The sequence below is a fragment of the Vitis vinifera genome, chromosome 16 (assembly GCF_030704535.1).
Source record: "Vitis vinifera cultivar Pinot Noir 40024 chromosome 16, ASM3070453v1".
NCBI lineage: Eukaryota > Viridiplantae > Streptophyta > Magnoliopsida > Vitales > Vitaceae > Vitis > Vitis vinifera.
This window is the reverse complement of record NC_081820.1, coordinates 23,948,342-23,974,165: the sequence shown is the minus strand read 5'-3', so window position 1 is coordinate 23,974,165 and position 25,824 is coordinate 23,948,342. Positions and strand designations below refer to the sequence as shown.

General features: G+C 33.9%; 3 protein-coding genes and 2 pseudogenes across 3 annotated transcripts; 3 read left to right on the top strand and 2 right to left on the bottom strand.

Moving 5' to 3' along the window:
- Positions 1-1,419: 1,419 nt before the first annotated feature.
- LOC100853108 (receptor-like protein EIX1) lies at positions 1,420-4,330 on the top strand. Its single transcript, XM_059743418.1, has 3 exons — positions 1,420-3,138; positions 3,191-3,265; positions 4,262-4,330. Exons 1-3 carry the CDS (start codon positions 1,420-1,422, stop codon positions 4,328-4,330), a joined length of 1,863 nt encoding a protein of 620 aa, XP_059599401.1.
- Positions 4,331-10,867: 6,537 nt separating this feature from the next.
- On the bottom strand, positions 10,868-11,738 carry LOC100248498 (putative casein kinase II subunit beta-4; annotated as a pseudogene).
- A 4,933-nt stretch (positions 11,739-16,671) lies between these two features.
- On the bottom strand, positions 16,672-19,057 carry LOC100255397 (rust resistance kinase Lr10-like; annotated as a pseudogene).
- A 2,334-nt stretch (positions 19,058-21,391) lies between these two features.
- On the top strand, positions 21,392-23,202 carry LOC100853070 (uncharacterized). The gene is made up of 5 exons (XM_059733753.1): positions 21,392-22,207; positions 22,330-22,380; positions 22,572-22,607; positions 22,829-22,882; positions 23,044-23,202. The coding sequence occupies exons 1-5, from the start codon at positions 21,451-21,453 to the stop codon at positions 23,091-23,093; spliced, it is 948 nt and encodes a 315-aa protein (XP_059589736.1). The 5' UTR covers positions 21,392-21,450; the 3' UTR covers positions 23,094-23,202.
- A 301-nt stretch (positions 23,203-23,503) lies between these two features.
- On the top strand, positions 23,504-24,637 carry LOC132255320 (rust resistance kinase Lr10-like). The gene has a single exon (XM_059743417.1). The coding sequence runs from the start codon at positions 23,534-23,536 to the stop codon at positions 24,635-24,637; it is 1,104 nt and encodes a 367-aa protein (XP_059599400.1). The 5' UTR covers positions 23,504-23,533.
- Positions 24,638-25,824: the final 1,187 nt, after the last annotated feature.

Here is a 25,824-nt window from a genome sequence, read left to right as displayed (position 1 = left end):
GCGAGGAAATGAACCATCTGACCGGAGCTATGTCTTTTGCATGAGGAACCACCCTAGTGAACCTAAATCTCCAAGGAATGCTTTTCTTCCTAAATTATTCCAAACTTCTGTTAAGTTAGTTAGTTTAAGTCTCAACCTTTACCAATCAAAGTTTGTGTTTTATTTCTTAAGCTAACCTTGAAATGAAACAAGACCAATTCACTTGGAATTGGTATCATTGATTGCTTGTTAGTCATTCCCAGTGAACGACCCTAGAGCCACTATACTATAGTAGCTTTTTATTTGCTACCCTAGTGTATGGTGTTATAGGTATAAATTTTGTTGATCACTTCCTCAATCAAGGAGCACCAGCTGAACACGAATCAGCTGAGACACCAATTGGGCATGAATCAGCCCCTTCTAAAAAGTTGTTAAAAGAGATGAAACAAGATCAGAAGATTCCCACCCCAATCATAGTGAAGACCAAATTCAATTGACTAATGGTTTATATTAGTATTGCTCTTAGATTCATTAGAAAAGATTCTCATGTCTCTTTGCTGCTTAATGATTCATGGAGATATGTTTATCTCCAGTTCTTGGAAAATAAAAGATTGCACGAATCCACGGGACTGCAACAATTAATATGCATAGGAGTCTAGAAAGCAAAGCAGTAACAGTTCTCTCACTCTTTGATCGCTCCAAGGAACATGCTAGAACTTCCCTCGTTTGAAAACAGTCATTTTCTTTTCATACAACAAATCGAATATATTTTTGCAGATTGATAAATGTTGTTTCACCATTGTGGTGTAGGGCTTCAACCTACTTTCCTGTGAATCATTAGTCAATAGTTTATGTTGGGGAGAGTTGGGAATGTTTGTAATAGGACATGGCACGACCACAAAATTTCTTATCACATAATTGTTTTAGCATGCGTTAAGTTTCTTGTTTTATTTGTTAATCACTGTACTTATGTTTCGTAGTTTTCGTGTTTTATATCTTATTGAGAGGCATGTAAAAATACTAAATCTAGCCAGCTTAGAACTTCATAATGTTACCTCCATTGGTAACCTGCAAATTTTTCAAATGACAAATTCTCTGGACGGCATTGTTATTTTAAACTTTATCTCTCGTCTAACATGGGAAATTGCTCCTAAGATGTCCTATTCTTATTTTGTTTTTCTTCAGCTCAATATCTCCATCCATGCTCAAGTCTCTGAAAGTTGCTCCAAGATATGCTTAAAAAATTATTTCAACGATTACTTCTATAAGGTATATCCATATGAAAATTCCATTGATACCATCATCATATACCCCCCATTGCATAAGCCAGAGAACATGAATTGAGAATATTATATAGGTCAGTGCTCGGTGTATTAAGAATTCCAAACAGAAACTTGCAAATTCTCAGTTATTTGGAAGTTTTGTTGCTTCATGTTAGACATGGTTGGAAGGTCCGTTCAACCACTTATTGGGTTTATTGTGCTTTTACTATGTTCCAAACCCGACCTTGGATCCTGTATTCAGGTTGGTGATGCTAAAGTTGGGTGCATAGAGAGGGAGAGACAAGCTCTCCTTAAGTTTAAAGAAGACATTGCTGATGATTTTGGAATTCTTTCTTCATGGAGGAGTGAAAAGAACAAAAGAGATTGTTGCAAATGGAGAGGAGTCCAGTGTAGCAGCCAAACCGGTCACATAACCTCGCTTGATCTCAGTGCCTATGAATACAAAGATGAGTTCCGGCATTTAAGAGGTAAGATTAGTCCTTCATTGCTTGAACTGCAGCAGTTAAACCATTTGGACCTTAGTGGCAACGATTTTGAAGGGAGGTCTATGCCTGAATTTATTGGTTCCCTCACCAAAATGAGATACCTCGATCTCTCTTCTACTTATTTAGCTGGACCTCTTCCCCATCAACTTGGAAATCTTTCAAACTTGAATTTTCTTGATCTCAGCGGTAATTCTAATATGAGTTCTGAAAATCTCGACTGGCTTTCTCGCCTTTCTTCTTTAACACACCTTGGCCTGAATCATCTTAACCTTAGTAAAGCCATCCGATGGGCAGATGCAATTAATAAACTTCCTTCTCTCATTGACTTGCTCTTAAAATCTTGCGATCTCCCTTCCCCCATCACTCCATCTCTTTCCCTTGTTACTTCTTCAATGTCTCTTGCCGTCCTTGATCTCTCTTGTAATCAGCTCAGTACTTCGATATACCCATGGTTGTTCAACTTCAATAGCAGCCTTGTTCATCTTGACCTCTCCTATAATCATCTGCAGGCTTCACCTCCTGATGCTTTTGGGAACATGGTTTCTCTTGAATACCTTGATCTCTCTTGGAACCAACTTAAAGGTGAGATTCCGAAATCTTTTAGTAGCAGCCTTGTTTTTCTTGACCTCTCTAATAATCAGTTACAAGGTTCAATTCCAGACACTTTTGGGAACATGACCTCTCTTAGAACTGTCAACCTCACTAGGAATCAACTTGAAGGTGAGATTCCAAAATCCTTCAACAATTTATGTAATTTACAGATACTGAAGTTGCATCGAAACAATCTTGCTGGAGTGCTTGTAAAAAACTTGTTGGCTTGTGCAAATGACACATTGGAAATTTTGGATTTATCTCATAACCAATTCATTGGATCACTCCCTGATTTGATTGGATTTTCATCGTTGACAAGGTTGCATCTTGGACATAACCAACTAAATGGGACTTTACCTGAAAGCATAGCACAGCTAGCTCAACTTGAATTGTTGAAAATTCCTTCAAATTCATTGCAAGGCACTGTCTCTGAGGCCCACCTCTTCAGTCTCTCCAAATTGCAACGTTTGGACTTATCTTTCAACTCCCTGTTGACTTTGAATTTGAGCTCAGACTGGGTTCCCCAATTTCAACTCACTCATATATTTTTAGCCTCTTGCAAACTGGGACCACGTTTTCCAGGCTGGCTTAGAACTCAGAAAGGTGTTGGTTGGCTTGATATCTCAGGTTCTGGAATTTCGGATGTCATCCCCAATTGGTTTTGGAATTTCACTTCCAATTTGAATCGGTTAAATATTTCCAACAATCAGATCACTGGTGTTGTGCCGAATGCATCAATAGAATTTTCTCGTTTCCCTCAAATGGATATGAGTTCAAACTACTTCGAGGGTTCAATACCAGTATTTATTTTTTATGCTGGATGGTTGGATCTCTCTAAGAACATGTTTTCAGGATCAATTTCTTCGTTGTGTGCGGTTAGTCGCGGAGCTTCGGCCTATCTTGACCTCTCGAATAATCTGCTGTCAGGTGAACTACCCAACTGTTGGGCACAATGGGAAGGATTAGTAGTTCTTAATTTAGAAAATAACAATTTCTCTGGGAAAATTCAAGATTCGATTGGCTCCTTAGAAGCAATTGAATCATTGCATTTAAGAAACAACAAGTTAACCGGAGAATTGCCTTTGTCTTTGAAGAATTGCACAAAGTTGAGGGTAATTGATTTAGGAAGGAATAAACTGTGTGGAAACATACCATCTTGGATAGGAAGAAGTCTCCCAAATTTGGTTGTTCTTAATTTACGATTCAATGAATTTTATGGAAGCATACCTATGGATATGTGTCAACTGAAAAAAATTCAAATATTGGACCTCTCCAACAATAATATCTCAGGTATGATACCAAGATGTTTCAATAATTTCACAGCCATGGTTCAACAAGGGAGTTTGGTCATCACTTATAATTACACAATTCCATGCTTTAAACCGTTGTCTCGTCCAAGCTCTTATGTTGATAAGCAAATGGTTCAATGGAAAGGAAGAGAACTTGAGTATGAGAAAACTCTTGGACTTTTAAAGAGTATTGATCTTTCAAGCAACGAACTAAGTGGAGAAATTCCTAGAGAAGTAACAAATCTTTTAGATTTGATTTCATTGAACTTGTCGAGAAATTTTTTGACTGGATTAATCCCTCCTACAATTGGTCAATTGAAAGCAATGGATGCTCTTGATTTGTCTTGGAATCGACTTTTTGGTAAAATTCCTTCCAATTTATCTCAAATAGATCGCCTCAGTGTATTAGACCTATCACACAATGACTTCTGGGGTAAAATTCCAAGTGGGACACAACTACAAAGCTTCAATTCTTCGACATACGAGGGAAATCCCAAACTTTGTGGACCACCCCTTTTGAAAAAATGTCTAGAAGATGAAAGAGGGGAACATTCCCCTCCCAATGAAGGCCATGTTCAAAAAGAGGCAAATGACTTATGGTTTTATATTGGGGTTGCTCTTGGATTCATTGTAGGATTTTGGGGAATCTGTGGCACTTTACTCCTCAACAGCTCATGGAGAAATGCCAACTTCATATCCTTGAAAAAACCAAAAATTTGACTAATGAGGACTCCATAAAACTAAATGGTAACATCTCTCTCCTCTCTCTCTCTCCTTTTTGTCTATCTATCTGATTTTTAATTAAGACGAGATATTTTCAGGGAAAGCTAATGGTTGACAAAGATCCCTTTGATCTAATTAACACTTAACCTTCCCTAACTTGTTATCAAAGACCAGTGGTTGAAAAAAAAAAACAATCAATCCCTAATCAGCTTCACCATAAATTAATTTTCTGCAACGGGGATCATAGTCAAAACGTTTAGTTTTTTGTTTTTTGTTAATTGTTTTTTTTTTTTTTTTTTTTTTGTTATTCTCTTTCTTCTTACAGTTTTTTCATTTGCTGTTGTTCAACTTCACTGGCTTCACTTCTCTTGAAATATCATAACAACTTTCAAGATGTTGCTCTGTGCAACATATCAAATGTTCTGTCTAAAAACCAAGAGCAGTGACTCCAACTTTGCTTTTTTAATTGATGAATATCATTTTACCCTTGTGTTTCAGGACTCCAGGCTGCTTTCCTTCCAATGGTAGTAGGTAGCATCTGTTGGGGAGTATTGGGTGAATTATTATAGAACAGTTGTGTGCTTGAATTCAACAAGATATGTCCATTCAACTTCTTAGCTTATAATTTACTCTAGCATGTATTAAGGTTTGAGTTATTTGATGATCAGTACTGTAGCTTAAGTTTCTTTGTTTATGTTTTATTATGTAGTGCTTTTGTTTGATTTATACCTGTAATTCATTGGGAATGTTAGTTTTCTTTCAGAACTTATTGGCTCTGTTGTGCTTTAACTCAAAGCCAAGTTATAATTCTTGGAAGTAGTTTTGGAGCCTGGTCAGCAATTTTAGAATCCTCTTCTTATAGGCTTATGAAGAAACAATGAAAACATTGTTGCAAATAGTGAGGAGCAAAATGTGTTGCACTGCTTCTGTTGGACTTGAGTCATCCACTAGTAAAATGCATCTAAGATTGAGTTATACTTAACCTGTTGTGAAATTGATGAGATCTTCTTTCCTTATATTTCCCATATCATCAATTCTTCTACTTCTTGTTTCTAACCCCTCTTCTAATCATTTAAGTACTTCAAGAGCTTATTAAAGAAAGTCATCTTAAGAATTTTCTTGTTATTCTTTCTTTTCCTTCTCTTGTTTCCATGGTTTCTTTCTCTATATTCAAAATAAAGAATATAAGGAATAAATCAAACAATAGTTGTAATGATCAAATCATAGTTGTATCTTCTGCATAATTACTAAGCAAATTGTTGAGATCACATTACTATATGATAATTGTATGATTTAGCTAGATCCTATGTCTACACCTTTGTCAAGCCTATGTACTTAAAATAGTCTTAAGTCAAGTCATTATCAACCCTAGTTTTCTTTCTCAATCTCCTAGTCCTTTGTCTCTGTCAACCCTACCATGCATAACTTCCTCTTAAACTCACCCAATTGAACTAGCTCTGCTAACATGCTCAATTCTATACTCTGATATAAGCTTATAGTTAGAGTTAGTCTGACAAAAAAATAAATTATTTTGAAATAGTTTACATTTACTAATAAAAGTAATGTTTATTTACATACTTTTATCGAATTGAATGTTTATTTTTAAATAATATCATTATGACTATTTCATTTAATCAAGTTACACTATGTATGGTTTGAATATATGAGTGGTTGCACATAAAGATATAGACCATGGGCTCCATGTAAGTTGATAAGTTTTTTACTATTGTTCATGAGTTTGGGCAACTTAATAGTACTTGTAATATATCACATTCTATTCGGATTTTGCAATATCTAATATATCAAGAGTTTGGCATCCTTGATGGCACCTTAATCTTACGAGGATATATAAGGAGTAACTCAGACAATAGGCATAATGAAGTCATATTCTATGTTAATAAACTAAAAGATAAGCTTACAAGAGATGACAATTATTAAAGAGATCGATATTTATATTGGTGTAAAAATGTCTTATTTGTATTAATATTTTTTATATATCTAAAGATAAATAAGACATTTTTATATCAATATAACTATCTCTTTAATATTTGTCATCTCTTGAAGTCTTATCTTTTGGTTTATTAATGTAGAATTAGGGAAATCTCTAAAATATTATCTTTTTTATATTAATTAGGTATAAAGGAGGGAGGGTCGATGTATTGAATAATACAAAGTTTTAAAAAATTTAGTTCCATAAAACTATATAGAACTAATTTGAAAATGATTTTATGTTCTTTAGAACATAAAGGAATTTTCTATTCTTTAAAACTAAAAAATATATTTCACGAACTTTTAATATAAGATAATCTTTTGAGAATTTGTTCGAAAAACATATTATTTTTATCTTTTAAGGTTTACATTTTTTGTTTTTTCTTTTTTTTTTTTCTTTTATAAAGTCTTAAGAGGGAAGTTTGAAAGTACAAGATTCCAAAATATTATCAAATAGGCTCTATTTTTTTTTTAGCATCTTCTCGTCTTTGAAAAGACAATTGAAAATTTGTTATTGGTGGGGGCTTTCAATTGTAATGATGCCACCTACCTCAATTTGGCTGGGGCAAAACTAATAGTCCTAGATATTATTTATTGGAATAGCTTAAGCTGTTGCAATCCCTTCTTGGTTCTCTTTTTTTTTTCTCCAATGTCTCAATCCATTGACCATACTAGGATTAAAAAGAATGGTGTGGAAAGATGGAAGGCATGTTACCTCTTAGTGTTCATACTTGAGAGTCTTAGATATCAACGTCCTCTGTCTTTTAGGTAACCTACTAATTTGAAAACGTAGATTAATTAAAAGACTTTTAAAGATGAATTATTATTCATAAGACTGAGATGTCGTGTTCTTCTAAGATGACTTCTCACAAATTGACTAAGTCCCAAAGTGATTTTAAGAGTGGTTGAAGTGTTTTTATTTTTCCTAAACAAAAATTATGTATTTGATCTTTTTTTTTTAAATTAGATAATCACATGCATAACAGGTGATCCTTTTAGAAATTTCTTTTGTTATTTAACATATCTCTAAAACAAATTTTCATTTATATTTAACTATCTTTAAAAGTGTCTTTAACGAAAATATTGCATGCAAGAGGTTACAAACTAAAATATATTTTAATAAAATCACTTCACAATGAAATCTTAGAATATGTTTGACAGTGATTTTAGAAAACGTTTTATCATTTTTAACACTTAAATGATAAAAATTTTCAAATATTAAAAATATTATAAACGCTTCCTAAAATTTCTATTAAACGAACTCTTAGAGTACATTTAACAGTCTTTTTAATTGAAGTGATTTAAGTGAAAATATTTTCTCCGAAAGCATTTTTAAGAAAATTACCTATATATCAAATATTTCTTCAAAAAACACTATAAATGATTTTTAAGATTTTTCAAACTATTTCCTAAATTTTGTTAAATCCCTAATTTTTTTTCAAAAACACTTCTTAGTCTAAAAGTGCTTCATAGAATCACTACTAACCGAACTCTTAGGTTATGTTTGGTTGTCATAAAATATTAAGAAAAAAAAATGTAAAGGAAAATGATTTTTTTCATATTTGGTTGTCTTATGAAAAATATCAAAGAAAATCAAATATAATTAAAACAAATTAAAAACTTATGTATTTTTAAATTATTTAATCTTTATATTGATGAGTTAAAATAAATAAAATAAGTTTGAAGTAACAAAAAAAATTTCTCTTGCATTTGCCTTCAAATTTTCTGAAAACCAAACATAGCCTTAATAACTCAATATTAATATGATAAACATATATAATAAACTAACTTAATAACATTACATAGAATCGAATTTTAGTGAAGGAAATTAGCTAAAAGAAATTAATTTTTATAAGCCAGAAATAGTTCTTGTTCTTAGTAACCTATAGTACCCTTTCTTAACTTCTTATCAGCTCTTTACTATAGGTAAATATAATTCTTAATTCTTTCCTTGGTTTCTTGTTCATAATCTCCCTAGCATCAACATTAATAAAAAAGCACAGGTGGTTAATCTAATTGAACACATCCACTCACACTTTCTCACATAACGCAAATTACACCAGCCAAACCTGTTCCCCACTTAGATATTTAGGTAGCTCTTACAGCAACAATAAATGTGGCCAACAACGACCATAAATATGATTGGAAAAGGTCAGCAAAATAAGGTTCAAATACAATTGACACTTTCCATGCATGAAACCCCACATGGGAGATTTTCAAAAAATAATAATAAAGTAATTTTAAAAAATATTTATTAAAATATGATATTTTTAAAACTATTTTCAAATATACACTACTTCCAAAAAATTCAATAGAATATCGTATTTTAAAGAAATGACTTGCAGTGTATTTGAACAGAAGAGAACTTTTATTTAATGTTATAAAAAGTCTCAAAAAATTCGAAGATAATTTATAAAGTATGATATTTTAATACATGTTTTTTAAAATTACACTAATTTTTCTAACATCCCCCACATGCTTGGTCTTCTTCTGAGAATTCAGAAGAAATCCTCCTCTTTATTTGGCTCTGCTGTCAGCTTCATGTTGAAGATGGCTCAAGGGTCCTTCCAACACTTCATCAGCTTTACTTTGCTTTTACTATGTAGCAAACCTGGCCTTGGATCCGGGTGCGTAGAGAAGGAAAGACAAGCTCTTCTTGATTTCAAACAAGGGCTTGTCGATGATTTTGGAATCCTCTCTTCATGGGGGAATGAAGAAGATAGAAGAGATTGCTGCAAATGGAGAGGAGTCCAGTGTAGCAACAGAACCAGCCATGTGATCATGCTAGATCTCCATGCCCTGCCAACTGGTATGGTTTACGAGTACCAGTCTCTGAGAGGTAGGATCAGTTCTTCACTGCTTGAACTGCAACACTTGAATCATTTAGACTTCAGCCTCAATGATTTTCAAGGAAGTTATGTACCTGAATTCATTGGCCTCTTCAGCAAATTGAGATGCCTTAATCTCTCTGAGGCTCAATTAGCTGGAATGATTCCTAGTCACCTTGGAAATCTTTCCAACTTGCATTTTCTTGATCTTAGTCGTAATTATGGTATGAGTTCTGAAACCCTCGAGTGGCTTTCTCGCCTTTCGTCTTTAAGGCACCTTGATTTGAGTGGCCTGAACCTTGACAAAGCCATCTACTGGGAACATGTAATCAATAAACTTCCTTCTCTTACTGATTTGCTCTTGCATGACTGTGCTCTTCCTCAGATCATCACTCCATCAGCTCTATTTTGTTGTTGTTGTGAAATTAGAGTTTTCTCTTTTCAAAGTAGCAGGTCAACTTTTATTTTTATACTTTCTACATTTAAAATGTTGCTCCAATTTTCTATCCACTCGACTAAAAGCTCAAATTTCAATTGTATTGTGTATTGTGTTTTTAGCTTGTTATTGCCAAGATTCGAACCTAGGCCGAAAGACTTGGGTTCAAGCTTAGTTACCACTGAGTCATTGTGGACCCCGCATTTTTGCTCATGCACTTCCACTCGATGGCAAACTCGTTTTTTATTTGAAAATAATTTATTTTTTAGAAAATAATTTGGAGTCCTCATTTATTTTTGTTTTATTTTTAAAGGGTAAATAAAATAAGAAAGAAAACCTTAAGTGTGACTTTTTATTTGAAAAATGTAGTCTATGAAAAAACCAAATATAGGCTCGAGGGTCAGGTTACTTATTAGGAAGATACGGTAAAGACCGTAGCACCCCTCTAAGTTCCTAAAAACGGGTCTCTACCAATGATATGAAGTAAGTATGACAATAGATTGATAAAACATGGATATTAAATGAATATCAATCAAAACAAAATAATCGAATGAACAAGAGAGGCAAAGAGTGTACCTGAGTGATGGGCTGGTTTACTTCATGGAAAAAAAAGGTTAATAAATAAAAACAGAATAATTGCATGCATGTCATAGAGTGGAATAAGTCAATCATATATAGCAATCAATCAATCAATGAGGAAATCACATATGTTGGGCCCTCATCAAAGCCCGATTTATTTTTGCACAAATTAATTTTATAAATTCCATTATTTGGAATTACGAAATTAAATTCATACTTATTTTGAAACATTTAAAAAAAAAAAACAAAGAAGATATGAAAATCGTTTACCCAAAAAAAATGGCAACAAATTTTATTGAAATTTGGGACTCTTGGGGCTAAAAAAATTCTAAGGATGAAAGATTGAGGAGTTGAAATTATTTGAAAAATTAAAATTTGGAAAATTATTTGAAGAATAGGATTTGGAAAATTATTTTCAATATTAGTGATGAAGGAATGAAAGATGATACATGGCCTAAAGGTGGCCATGCAAACCAATATCATACAAGTGGGCCTGAGATGTGAGTACTGGGATTGGGTATGAGATAGCCAATGAGAGCGGAGTAAATTGGGAGACCCCAGCAGCAAACTTCTGCATGAGACCCTCCTCTGTCAAATCAAGCACCTCAGGACTGAACACTTATCACCCTTCTAGATAGGCTCTATAGGCTCCATCAATGTCACCTTGGGGCTTGGAGCAAGAACGTTAAATATTTTCGCATTTAGGACAGTAGACATTTACTGTGCTTGGTCGAGGAATGTCTGACAAACCCATTGGAAGGCAGGCTTGTCCACAGCGGTTAACTCTTGGGCATCTACCGAAGTCACAGTCCTTGTACTTGTCCAGCATTGCAGCCAGTCCTTCGCTAGTCAATATGTAACAGTCATGAGTCAAACCATAAAGCACCTCTGTTGTTGATTCCACTAATTCATTTAGTTCTTCTGTGAAGGAATCACCACGCGAAGATTCAACATCCAAAATCAAGTCAAGTACACAATCATAATAAGGAACTTGATTGCTCGAACCACAAAGGTTAAAGTCATCTTGGATATATTCGACGTCAACTTCATAGAAGAACTCATGCCCTTGCACGTGGCAAAACCATGAGACCCATGATGCATAATCTCCATCAGAGCCACAAACATATGACTCTTTAGTGTCTGTTTCATATTATTCTATCAAAATAGACTGCGTCGATATTCTGTCCTTATCCTTGTTGTTCAATCCTTTAGACATGGAAGGCAACGACTGCTCCAAATGTTTGTCCTGAGAATCATTGATTCCTTTCTGATCAAATGAGGTTGTCTCATGAAATACACAAATAGGGGTGGTCTCCGTGATCCTCTTGCCACAATATTAGATTTCGTTTCCACAAAAAAAAAAAAAAATCCCTTAAATTCTGAGCTTGAACAGGACCCTGTGAACCCCAACTGACAACACCAATCTGTTTAATCCCCTTAGAAGCATCAAGCAGCAAATGAAACGGATCCCGTCCTCTTTTCACACAGCTGTAACAGCCAGAAAATTTCCTTTTAAACTGCTTTATGCATCCACACTTTGCTTACATATCTACCATTAATGGAGATGTGAATGGAGTGGAGTTATCAGTTCCTCATCAGTTGCAACAAGCTGGGCTCAACCTGCTACTTCAGCTCCATATTGTTTTAGAAACTTGGGTGGTATGGTATAAGATGAGAAAAAAAAATGATGAATATGGGAGGAATAGGTTCGGTGGGTTAGTATAGGTGGAATGGCTAATGAAGGGTGATGAGGATGTGGGGAAATGAGAATGGCCACGGGCATAGAGTGGGTTAGAGTGAGGCCGGCTGTTAATGGTGGGTATGAGGATGTGGGCATGGTGATGGGTATAATGGAATATGAGGGATGGAATGGAATGATAGAAACGTTTGCAATGGTTTGTGTGGCCATGCATGGCCATGTAAAGGTGGGAGGAATGGGTTTAATGGGTATTGGAAAATGGGTATGAAGGGTACGTGGTGTAGAGAGATGGGCATGGTGGGTATAAGGATTAAAAATGGAATGAGATGGAGGTGGCCATGTGCATAGGAATGAAAATAGTGGTTATGAGTGGTGAGGTATTTGCATGGGAATGAAGATAGGGATTATGAGTGGTGGGATGGTTTGAAGAAGATAGTGAGAGAAACGGGTATAATGGGTATTGGAAAATGGAAACGTGGGTATTATGGAGGATGGCCGTGTATGTAGGGTAATGGGCATGTTGGGTACATGGTGTGGATATCATCAGTGAAACGGGTAGTGGGAGAAGAGGATTAATGGGTATAGTAAGAAGGTGGTGAAATGATAGATGGAGATATAGGCATGTAATGGGTATGGGCTATTGACAATGGGTATGAAGGATGGTAAAAGCATGAGGAGTGTTTGGTTTAGGATTTGGGTTTGTGTACATGGATGAAGTTGATGGTGGGCATATGGTGACGGGCTTGGATATGAAAGTTAAAAGATGAAAATATGGGTATGAAAAATAAGAGATGTGGATAATGATGGATATGATGAGTGATGGGTTTTGCAAAGGTTTTTTTGGGGGGCATGCATGGCCATGCAAAGATGGGGAAGACGGCATCCACTCTTGGCTGTAGCAATCTCGCGAACTCATCAGGTTCTTTAATAAAACACCTTCCACCTCCTCTACCATTCCAGATGATGCAAATTGCTTATGAAAATGGTAGTTAGGATTTCCCAAGTTTACACCATGCCATACTTTAATCCCAGGTCTCTTAGCAAATGATTGATCCTCTGACCGTACTCTCTAGTATTACTGCCATATATACCAAAAACAGAGATGATTCCAGGAACAGTCGCTGCCCATGAGAGAAGTCTTGGAGTGCCATCCAACAGGTTTCCAAAAACTGTTTGAACTTCCAAATAGTTTTCAAGAATAATGATTGGAGTTTTTCAAAAGCAAGAAATTAAGGGTTCCAAAGAAAACCAAACATGCTCTAAACAAACAACCCATTAGACTCGACTCTATTTCATGTTGTACTAAATGGATCCGAGCAGGTGGAACAAACAGTAAGCTTTTGTGTAATTAATCAAATATCAAGCCCAAAAAAAGCAATCCATACCTCAGTCATTTACAGGGGAAATAAGAGAAACTAGAGAGGAAACAAACCAGAGCAAGTGTGATGCGAGCTTAGGTTCAAGAAAACCCAACAAACAATGTTTAAGATCAACAATGGCAAGAAAGGAAAACCAAGAAATCCAAAGCGAAAGTACCCATAGTGGCCATACCTGAGCTCCTCAAGTGAAGATGGTTCGGCTTCTTATTCTCCAACTCTCTCTCGTTCTTCCCAGGCTTTTCCTCTTGCCCACTGAAAAACTCACTCTTCTCTTTCTCATGCTCTCTCACTCTCTCTTCTGTGAAAACTCTCTAAAGCTCATCCCGAAACCCTGCCACCCCCTCTCTCTACCTTGCCTCCCAAGCTACCTCTACCTCTCTGTAACAGCAACCAAAATATCTCCTCTCCGTCTACGCTCCTCCAAATCCTCCCAAAACCAATCAAGAATATTCTATAACACGTGTCGCCTTTCCATTGCTTCTTCAAACCACTAACACGATTCCCTAATGGCCTCTCTTGAGGCGACACGTGGCTATCAAATCCCAACACCTGGCGAAAATAGCCTGCGGAAATGCACCCAAAATGGGGGTCTACAGTCACCTTCCCTTTTGTTAAGATATATACATAATAAATATGTTAAAGTTTATTATTAAAAAATAAATAAATTAATTCTAATTATGTTATTTTAAAATTTAATTAATTAATTAATATATAAAAACCACCATTATAATTTTCTTAACAAGTATTTTTTTAATATTATTTATATAATAATTAAATATTAACCATTCATATATGCATCATCGTTTATTTTACATTATTGAATGCATTTGAATTAAATAAATAATAGTTTTGATATTAAATATATTATCATTATCTCATTAATCCTATTTTAAAAAATTATTATCACTTCACTTTTAAATTTTTTATATTTATCCTTTTAATTTTATTTAATTTTGAATGTTTTATTTTAAAATATTAAAAATATAAATTTATTCAAAAAATACTAAAATATATAAAAATAATAATTAAGTTCAAATATTTTATAAATTAAAATTAATCTGATTAGATAAATAATAAATTATTAATACTTACATATTTTTGTTTACCAGATATTTTTCTAGTTAACCATACGTATGTCAATTACACTTTAAAAAATAACTTTAACATGTGTATTTTTATTTATTTTATCATTTTTTTTTTAGTTTCTCCAAATATTTTTATGAATTTTAAATAATTTTTGTTTTACCGATATTTTTATCAAAATATTCACGGATATTTCTCCGATATTTTCGATATATCCATACTAATATATTTGTATTTATTGATATTTTAAACTTTAATTGAAACTATCAAAACTTTAGTAATAATATCTTAAGAAATGAAAAATGACTCAACTAGTATTTGAAATAATTTCATGTTGGATCAAAGAGGATCAAATAAAGATAAAAGTATTTGAAATTTTATGAGTATTACAACATAAAAAGATATGATAATTAGACTTAAGAAAAATTGTGAGTGTTGGGTCTTGCAAATTAATATGACCTAGCATTGCACGTCAAAAATAAATAAATAAATAATAATCCCACAATATTAAAAAATATGATGACTATGTGGGAAAAAAGTCAAATGTCGGGTCTTGCAAGTTATAATAATTAGACCTTGCATACCATGTCGAAGGAATAAATAAATAATGACTTTGGAATATTAAAAGACATGATGATAAAGAAAAATTGTGAGTGTCGGGTCTTGCAAGTTATAAAATTAGACCTTACATACCATTTTGAAGAAATTAACAAATAAATAGATAATGACTTTGCAATATTAAAATATATGATGACTAGATGGGAGAAAAGTTGTGAGTGTCGGGTCTTGCAAGTTATATGATTAGACCTTGCATTATGTATTGAAGGAATTAATAAATAAATAAATAGTAACCTTGCAACATTAAAAGATATGATGACTAGACCAAAGAAAAGTTGTAAGTATCAAGTCTTCTAAGTTTTGATGATTAGACCCGACATCACAAATCTAAGGAAAAATAAATAAATAAATGACCAAGTTACAAGCTTGTTGGAAAATTAAAATTGGCATACTCTTTTCTTTATTTTAATATTGAAGGCATTGACTTGCCTTCAATATTAAAAAAAGATTGGTGGATGACCAAGTCAACTCCATGCTAGCTAAAGGCAACATTTAGAAGTGAGTGGGATAAAATGGATGACTTGACTCTAAATACATGTGTATGTTAGTGTTCTTTTATCAAAATAAAATAAAAGATTCAATATAGTAGATAACTTAACTAAAGTAGAATTCTCATGACAATTCGTCCATCAAAATGAAATGGAAGATGTTACCATTTTAGTACTAAGTATTGTGAATAAAATATGTTAAAATACAAAGTAAATGTAAATGAAAGATAGATTTTTATAACCAATATAGAATTTAGTCTTATAAGTAGAAAGGAAAATAAATAATTTCAAAATTATGAATTTACAACAAAATCCTATTTTGGGTTTAAAAAAATTAAATTAAATTAAGCATACTTAGGTTGCCCTCTTTTTTAGTGTCACTCAACTTCAACATTGTACTATTATGGACTTATATGAATTGATCAAATGATGTGAGAATTATGATAGCTTTAAAAATTCACTTTGTCTATCTTTGAATGGATTCATTCATCTTTGAGGCTTTCTTACATTGAAGTCCTTGAAATCCTTATTGAATTAGGATCCAAAGTGGGGATAAATTTGTCACAAACTATATATTCAAGTTAATGTGGGAAATTGATTCATTTGTTTATAACTATTAAAGTTAATGCAAAGCTTTTTCTAGTAACTAAACAATGGAAAACCTCATATTTTCATGTCTAGTTTTGGGGTAACTAAAAGAATAAAAACATTTGGTTGGCATAGCATAATGTGTTTTTATAATTTGTAAAAACATACATTTGTAAGAGTTTGGATGAAACTCATGCAAGACTTCAGAAAAAGCATGGAAATAATTTATTCCAATTTTCATTGATATATCTCCAAATTGGGATGATTTTTCTCATGAAGTTTCTTGGAGAATGAGATAATTAATAAACTTCATCAAAGTCTTTTGTATAGCCTATTCTATTTAAAGGACACTAGCCTTGTAATTTTTTGGTATATTTTTTTTAAAAAGAGATCTCTAAAAAATATTCCCTTTTTAATAACTAGCTTGTTCAAAAAAAGGAGAATCATAAGGCTAGAGCCATAAATATCTTTTCAAATCTAATGTAATTTAAGCCTCAAAAGTACTCTAATTTACAAACATTGGTCTAAATGGTAAAGATAAATAAATGGAAAGGTTACATTGAGTAACAATTACAACATGATTAATGCTTAGTAGCACACTTACAATAATAAAAAAGGATAGAGAATTTTTCTTTCAATCTAATTCTGGAACAACTGTCAACTCTTGTTGAAGAGATTTTTTGGGCCTTTTGATGTTTGTTTTTGTTGGACCTATGGAGGCAAAAGGATTGGGAGGCATGGTTAAATTGTCTCCTGTTCCTTCCAACATTTGAACAACAACTTTCATAGAAGGGCGATCTATTGGATACCATTGAATGCACCAAAGTCCCACAATAGTTAACTTCTTTGCAATTTTGGTATCTCCTTCTTTCTCAATCCGAATATGCACTTCCTCCCTTTGATCTAATTGGGTATAAACCCATTCTGGGAAGTATACTTGGCTAGTGTTCTCAACTGTAACATCAATATTTTTCCTTCCCCCTACCATTTCAAGTAACAGCATTCCAAAATTATAAACATCTGACTTATAAGACACATTCCCAAAGTTCCTAGATATCACTTCTGGTGCAATGTAACCCATTGTCCCCCTTGCTGCAGTCATTGAAATTGCACTTTGTTCCTTAGAACATAATTTGGCAAGACCAAAATCAGATATTTTTGGATTGAAGTTTTGATCGAGCAAAATGTTATGAGGTTTGATATCAAAATGAAGAATTCTTTGTTCACAACCTTGATGAAGATACTCAATTCCTTTGGCTATGCCCTAGCAATGTCTTGAAGCTTCTCCCAACCAAGTGAATGGTTCTTAACGGGTGTTGGAAATATGAATTTCTCTAAAGACTCATTTGGTAAGAACTCATAAATCAAAGCTCGTTTAACTCCATCAGCACATAATCCAACCAAGCGAACTACATTGACATGATGAATTCTACTCATTGTTCCCACTTCATTAATGAACTCTTCTCCATTGCCTTTGGAATCGTTAAGGATCTTTACTGCAACAAGAACTTCATTGGAAAGCTTTCCTTTGTACACTGATCCATAACCTCCTTGACCTAATTTGTCCTTGAAGTGATTTGTGATCTTTTTAATATCAACATAGGAGTATCTTGAGGGATTGAGAGCTTTGTAATCTTCCAAAAACTTTTCAATCTTTCTGGTATTTTCTCTATCAAGTTTATTTGAGTTATACACATAATAGAGTGTAATTACTACAAACACGAGAAGAAAGAAACCAAGGATTAAACCTGCATATGAGAAAACAATTTTTTTTTTTCAATAAATGCAAAAGAATGAAATTGAGAGTCAATTTTCTCTTTTAATTCTTAGTATAATTGAAAAAGAAAGAAGTATGGTGAGTGGAAAATCACCTGTAACCAGTTTTTTTTGCGATCCATCTGCAAGAAGAAAAAATAATATTAATAAAATCATTAGCATGTTGCTTTTGAAAGTAATATAATCATGACCTATTACACAATGTCATGGATTTAAACCTTGCGTTTTTGGGTGTCCCTTAAACTCACGTCACTAGAGGTACTCACTCTTTCCTACATTATGGCCGGTTTCTCAAACATAAAGTTAAAAAATATAAAACCCCTATCTTCCATTAGGTTCTAGGAAATACTATGGCTATGTTTTTTTTCCTTGCAGTTTCCCTACTCCGATCTTCTAGAAACCAAACCTATCTTTACTAATAATTATTTTTATAATAGCTCGAAGGAAGTTGATTAGCTCATACCCTCTGCAGTAGTTGCTCCTTTACCTAATCAAATAGTTACTGATTTTAAATTACATAATTTTATACTAAAGAGTAAAGGGCACAATTCAGAAATGCAGGTAAATGATTATAGAGGAATGAGTGTTGTACCTTTTGCTGGTTTTTCAACGCATTCAGTTTCCGGTTCCTTGCTAGTGTTGCTCTTCAGTCTGCATTTCTTACCTTGTCTTTCGCAGTCTCCGCATATCGATTCTGACCAAGTGAAAGAAAAATAGTTTCCCCCTTCATAAAGTATATCAAATGGAAGTGAAACATTGAAAATCTTGTGGCAAGAGGATAGGTCCAACTGGTCGAGATCGGTATCAGAAACAACAGCATGGACTGGGTTACTGGGGAGAAAACTGCAAGGGATGTGCCAAAATAAATTTTTGTACATTGTTTTACTTGAGGAACAATTGAAGAAGATGAAGTCCTTTACGAAGTAGAAAGAATGAAATTTGAAGTTGAAGGGAGTGGCAGATAAAGTAAAGTTTTGAAGCTGTCTTTGAAGGCAAAAATCTGGGTCATGGACGACAATCTCCTGAGATTTGTAATTTATTTTCTTTACCGAGAGCTTCACTGAATATGGCAGCTCCACTATGGTCTGCTTCTTCTCTGTGCAAGATATCTCAAACCCCGGATATCCACAGTGGTGTGGCTGGTCTTTTAGCCGGAACGGGAACCGGATGGCCGGACCATGGTGACTGCACCTTGATACCTTGCAGACATCTTGACTCACTTCAATTTCTGCAAATAATCTCATGGGCAAGAAGAAAAATAAAGATAGAACCATTTTCAAGAAACTGCTCATCTCTAGGGTTTTTGCAGTAATTCAATACAAAAAATTGGGGATGGAAAAGGAGATATGCTGCTTCCCTGTATTTACACATTAAGCTTCCTTGATATCTCCTATCACTCCAATTTATTTATTTATTTTTTGTCGTGTACTTTGCAATTATTCGATTATTTTACGTGCATTAAAATTATATACTAATTGAGAGACTCCAACATTTCTACTTCAAACAATTTTCTGTCAACTCCACTACTCATTTAAACGACTTTGTATGACTAGAAAAAGGATAGAGAAATTGATTCCGCGTTTTGCAGAAAACACAAACATTTTTATATAGTTGATTGTAACACCAATGAATAGAGAAAAATCAAGTTGGAACGAAGTTGAACTATGAGCTGGCTCGCCGACTGTGCTTTAATTTTATATCTTCTTCTGAATTAAAGGACGGCCAAAAGTAGAGCTGCTCTCCCTCTGTTTTCTGAACCTATAACTATATGAGTTTAATTTCAAGGAAAAGAACTCAATTCACTACTAAAAAAGTGGAGATGGAAAAGGAGATATGATGCTGGGCGGCCACTAGCTTGACTTGTATTCCCATGTCATGACAAGTCTGTAGCTTAACTTGTATTTACAAAGTAAGCTTCCTTGATATTCCTTATAACTCCAATTAACCTTTTTTTCTTGTACATTGCAATTATTTGCTTAGTATTTGATTTGGTCGTAGTTAGAGCCTGATGATAATGACCAGACCATCAAGTTTGACCAGAAATTGAATAATAATAATAAGAAGAAGAAGAAGAAGAAGAAAACCATATGGAAAATCAGATATTTTATATGGGTTGTTGATTATGATACAAATGAATAGAAAAATCAAGTGGGTAGAAAGTTGAACTCCGAGCTGGCTTAGCCCAAAACCAGAGCTGCTCTCCCTCTGCATCTGAAACTATGATGATGAGAGAAGCAAGACTTGTGGGAATAGGCATGATAACACTCCTCCACGCTTGGTTCCTTTCAAATTGTGTTGCTAGTGAAAACCAGCCCTGCAGGCCGTCTTCTTGTGGAGATATCCGAAACATCAGTAGCCCCTTTCAATTAAAGCTGTGGTCATTCTGGTCCTGCATATGAGCTGGTTTGTGAAAAAAACACTTCATGTCTATAACGTACTACCTTGTGTGCTTCCAATAGATCTAACCTTAGCACTTGAGGGGATGTAGATCTCCTTCACAACAACAAAAGCGAATACAAACTTTTTTAATTGTTTTGGGAACAAAAAGACAAATGTGGTTGTCTAAATTATTCATATAAAAAACAAAATCCTTTTTAGGTATGATATTTATAGAATATAAATACCTTGTGGGCTCAAATTAAGATTTCCAAAATAAAATCGGTCAAAATATGAAAAAGAATTGGTGGAGATTTGGCTCTCTATGCAACCGCTTGAGCGTTCTTAAAGCACTTTAATGCTCTTTGAGCTCTCTCCTTAGTACTTGAGCGCTTGAGGAGATTTTCAAAATGATTTTAAAATCCTTTTAGCTTAGTTTTAAAAACCTTGATCCACACCATGCTTAATAATCCCTAAGTTGCCTTTCTTGGACATTTCTATTTACATGTGTCATCCCAATTGATTAAACAGCTGTCTTGAGTCTTCAATAGAGAGTAAGACACAATTTAAAAAGATCCTAATGTCAAAACAATGAAACAAAATTGTCGATATTAAATTACATAGTCTAATATATCAATATATTAGAAAAAAAAATATAAAATTTGATTACGCGTTTTGTAGAAAAATCAAACATTTTTATATAGTTGATTGTGACACCAATGAATAGAAAAATCAAGTTGGAACAAAATTTAATTCTGAGATGACTTGCCAATTGGGTTTTAGTTTTATATCTTTTTTTTTTAAACAAAGGACGCCCAAAACTAGAGCTGCTCTCCCTCTAATATTTTCTGAACCTGAACCTATTATTATTAGATGAGTGATACTTCAAGGACAAGAACTCAATTCAATACTAAAAAATTGGATTCCCATGTCGTGACAAATCTATAGCTTGACTTGTATTTGCAAAGTAAGCTTCCTTGATATTTCCTCCTAACTCCAATTAACTTCTTTTTTTCTTGTACATTACAATCAGGCCGTCGTTGGAGCCTGATTGATAATGATCCAGCCCATCAGGTTTAACAACAAATAATAATAATAATAATAATAAAACCTGATTACTGGTTAAGATATAGAAAATCAGATATTTTATATGGGTTGTTGATTATGATACCAATGAAAAGAAAAATCGAGTGGCTAGAAAGTTGAACTCCGATCTGGCTTAGCCCAAAACCAGAGCTGCTCTCCCTCTGCATCTGAAACTATGATGGTGAGAGAAGCAAGACCTGTGGGAATAGGCATCATGACACTCCTCCATGTTTGGTTCCTTTCAAATTGTGTTTCTAGTGAGAAGCAGCCCTGCAGGCCGTCTTCTTGTGGAGATATCCGAAACATCAGCAGCCCCTTCCGATTAAAAGGTGATTTACCTGGCTGTGGTGATCCTGATCTTGCATATGAGCTTGTTTGTGAAAACAACCGTACCATCTTATATGGGAAATACTATGTTGAGGAGATCAATTACCATAACTCCACCATTAGAGTTGTAGTTCCTGGTCTAGAGAAGGGCAACTGTTTCTCCACTCCTCTTTATTCCTTGATATTACACGGTCTATATCCATATCAAGCTCCTTATGAACACACTACTATAGTTCTGATGACCTGCACAAGGACAATCAATGATCATAACCACATTCCTATTACTTCTTGCGAGGGTAGCAATAACCATGTCTCTTCCTCACAAGCATATACTTATGCACTAATTGGGCGAGGCAAGGTGGCGAGAGATATTCAGAGTTCATGCACCTTGGGCACGACTGTTGTTACCGGTAAATTCGAGGCAGTTTCAGAGCCCAGAAAGAGTACTTCAATGTCAGATTTGCAAGAAATTCTGCTTATGGGGCTTGAGCTATCGTTTTTGTACTTCCGCTGTGGCAAATGCAAAGGAGGTCTAAGCTTCTGTGAGCCGAATTTCAAAGACAGTAGTATAATATGCGACGAGTACTGGACTGATGGAAGAAATTGTAAGTGCTGAAGAATTTCTAAGTGGTGGACCAACTCACCAGTTGGAAATCCAGTTATGCAGTTGAATAATTAAATAATTAGGACAACTAATTAATTTCAGTTGATTGGTTTACTTATGCAGGGCTTAGCAAGTTGAAAGATGATGTACTGATTCCAATGATCAACTTTTTCAGTAAGGCTTTTGGAGATTGTTTTCTTTCATTTTTATTTTTATTTTTTTTCTTAATTGAACTTTCAATATGTTTTTGCTTCCTAGTGTTATTGTCCATGATTATAGAAGCATTGTTAATTGATAATAAAAATCATAATAGCTACACTCTTAATATTTCTCGTTCTGAATTTTATGTCTTCTCTTGTTGACAGCCGAGGCCTTTTTTCGAAGTCCCTTTACATTTGAAGGTAATGCTTACTACCTAGTTCCAACTATTAATTTTTTGAAGTTCTATTTTGGGAAGTCAAGCAATTTTTCTTTTTCTTTTTTCTTTTGCTTGAACTGAAGGGTTATTTTGCAGTAAAAGATTTAGTAAATAATTAGGATAAACAAATATACAAACTGCAATTTTGGAACTAGGCTTTTCATCTTCTATAACTGATACTGCTTTCCTGTTTAAATCATGCAGGCCTTAGAAAATATCTCAATAATGGACGCTATACCTCCAGTGGTGTTTTAGTTGGTGAGGCTTTGGTAGTTCCTTCTATTATCTTCCATGTTTTACATGTTGAACTTTCCATTTTCATTATGCTTACTTTCTGTAGTTTGTATATCTTCTTCTTCTATAATTAATGTCTCATATGCATCTCATTTCTAATTCAATTTATGTCTTTCTCTTATCAGGGGCCTGGGTTGTTCAAAAGGCTGGTAAGACTCCCAACTTCCAATTTTAAATTTGTGTAGGCTCTTATCTGAAATCCTTGAAATTCTTGCATCTAAGATTGTAGACTGTCAAATTCTTTTGCTTAAATAAAGGGTTGCTATTTGTTTGGTTGTGCAAAATTGGGTTCGATTACATTTTAGTTCCACGAAATTTCCAAATATTTGTTTTTCCATGGAACTGTTTTTGTGAATTTGGATACATTTCATTTCAAATTAAATCCAGTGGGATGGAATGTAAAGAAGCCAAAATTGTGAAATTTGGCTGATTCTAAATTCAAGGGTCAAATTTTGTGCAGCCAAATTCCCCCAGTTTTCTCTCCCATTCAAGCAATTGTATTTGTTCGATTTGACATCTAAATGTGTCTTTATAAACCTTTTTCCTAAAATATTTCAACTTTCTCATGTTTATCTATTAGTCATAACAATCGTTGGTGGACGCACGGTACTCGGGATGTTATGTCTTTTTTCCTACTTGATCTTCAAGTTCCATCGAAGACACTTATCATCAGATGAAGATATTGAAGAATTCTTGCAAAATCACAAAAATTTTCAGCCCATCAGGTATTCATATTCACATTTAAAGAAGATGACCAATAATTTTAAAAATAAATTAGGTCAAGGCGGCTTTGGCTCTGTATACAAAGGTAAACTTCGAAGTGGTCAAATTGTAGCAGTAAAAATGTTGGTCATATCAAAAGCTAATGGGCAAGATTTCATTAATGAAGTTGCTACAATTGGAAGGATTCATCATATTAATGTGGTACGACTTGTTGGATTTTGTGTGGAAGGATCAAAATGGGCCCTCATATATGACTTCATGTCGAATGGGTCTCTTGACAAGTTTATCTTCCTCAAAGGAGAAAAGAGCATTCCTTTAAGTTGGGAAAGATTGTACAAGATTGCACTTGGAGTAGGGCGTGGAATTGAATACTTACACCAAGGGTGTGACATGCAAATTCTACATTTTGATATCAAGCCGCACAATATTCTTTTGGATGAAGACTTTACTCCAAAAGTTTCAGACTTTGGCCTTGCAAAATTATATTCAACAGATGAAAGTATTGTGTCTCTCACTGCAGCTCGAGGAACATTAGGATACATTGCTCCAGAATTGTTCTATAAAAACATTGGGCATGTGTCATATAAGGCTGATGTTTATAGTTTTGGAATGTTGTTAATGGAGATGGTGGGAAAACGGAGGCATGTGAGTGCACATGAAGAAAATCTAAGTGAGATATTCTTCCCATCATGGATTTATGACCAAATTGAACAAGGTGGACATATGGAAATGGGCGATGCCACAGAGGATGAAAAGAAATATATGAGAAAAATGATCATAGTTGCATTATGGTGTGTGCAAATGAAGCCCATAGACCGCCCTTCTATGAGCAAAGCACTAAATATGCTTGAAGGTGACGTTGAAATCTTGCAAATGCCTCTTAAGCCTACTCTATATTCCCATGAAATGTCAACTCAAGATCGGCAGAACAACCCAATGGGGGATCTAATTTCCTTATGTAATGCAAGTATTACAATTAGCTTATATGGAAGGTAACTTAACAATGTATCTACTTGCAAACTCTCCCTCTCTCTCTCTCTCTCTTTCTATATATATATATAGAGAGAGAGAGAGAGATACATATATACATATTAATGCACTATCTAAGCAACATGGAAGCTAGTTCCTTTACTTTCTAATTTCTAAGGAATACATAATTGTAATGCTTGGAGAGGTTAATTCAAGCAATTTATTTTGTAATGTATTTGTTGCAACAACCCTCAAAGTCCAAAATTCACAAGCCAACTACATCTTTTTTTCTAAGTTAAGGTGTGAGAGGATTGATAAACATTTATTATATTATGATAAAAAACACAATGCTTTACTAATGTAACTTTGACCTCTAAATTGAGTTGTTTGTTAATATTTCTTTGAATGAAATTAGTATGACATATACAAAGGAATGAAATTGATAGAATGGAATAAGTTATCAACATTAAAATTTGGAAACAAATATTGAGCTTTTGTTCACAAATAGAATTCATCAAGGTTATTTTTTGAATTTATAGTCCTTAGTATACTTGCATTAAGACTTGGAAAATAAATTGAGAAGAAGTTATTGTAAGGAATATCTTGATATCTATATTCCCAACCCTATATCATTAGAGTGCATGCAAAAACATCTTAGGGGTTCTCTAGATCTAGCAAGCGAAAGCATAATGAATATTAAAACTTAGATCTATGGAAAATTGTGTTATTACCTGTGAGCTGGATGTTTCAAGATGAAATCCAATCAATGAAGAATCAATGTGTATCTCATAAACCAATAGATCTTCCACCAAATGACTCTCTTACTTGGGTTCTAGCATGAAAAGAGATAGAATCCTCTCCAGAGGGGTGGAGGTGAAGGTTCCTTTCCTTAAAAGTCTAAATGGTAGAAACTCTAAAAGTCGTAACCCTTAAGAGGGTTTATATGGGTTTTTCCCTATGGGCTTAAGTAACTTGAGTCAATGTTGGATTTAAGTCAATTAATCTAACTTACCTAGGTCCTAATTATTAATGAACCCTATTAGTTTCCAATTCATTAGTTTGTCTAATCCATAGAGATCATTCATAAGCTCTTATGTAACCTTATATATTTATAAAAAAAACTCTTATGCACACATATGAATATAAAACACAAAATCCCTTAAAAACCATCCCACAAAGGAATATAAGTTTGAGTGTGAACCAATGAGACCCAT

Excerpts from the sequence above, each read along its gene's own strand:
- LOC132255320 (XM_059743417.1), top strand. The coding sequence starts at position 23,534 with ATGTTATGTCTTTTTTCCTACTTGATCTTCAAGTTCCATCGAAGACAC.
- LOC100853070 (XM_059733753.1), top strand. The coding sequence starts at position 21,451 with ATGATGGTGAGAGAAGCAAGACCTGTGGGAATAGGCATCATGACACTC. Across the intron at positions 22,208-22,329 it reads CTGGACTGATGGAAGAAATT|GGCTTAGCAAGTTGAAAGAT; the intron begins GTAAGTGCTGAA and ends TTACTTATGCAG. Across the intron at positions 22,608-22,828 it reads AAGTCCCTTTACATTTGAAG|GCCTTAGAAAATATCTCAAT; the intron begins GTAATGCTTACT and ends TAAATCATGCAG.
- LOC100853108 (XM_059743418.1), top strand. The coding sequence starts at position 1,420 with ATGGTTGGAAGGTCCGTTCAACCACTTATTGGGTTTATTGTGCTTTTA. Across the intron at positions 3,139-3,190 it reads ACTTCGAGGGTTCAATACCA|GATCAATTTCTTCGTTGTGT; the intron begins GTATTTATTTTT and ends ACATGTTTTCAG. Across the intron at positions 3,266-4,261 it reads CTCGAATAATCTGCTGTCAG|GATTTTGGGGAATCTGTGGC; the intron begins GTGAACTACCCA and ends GATTCATTGTAG.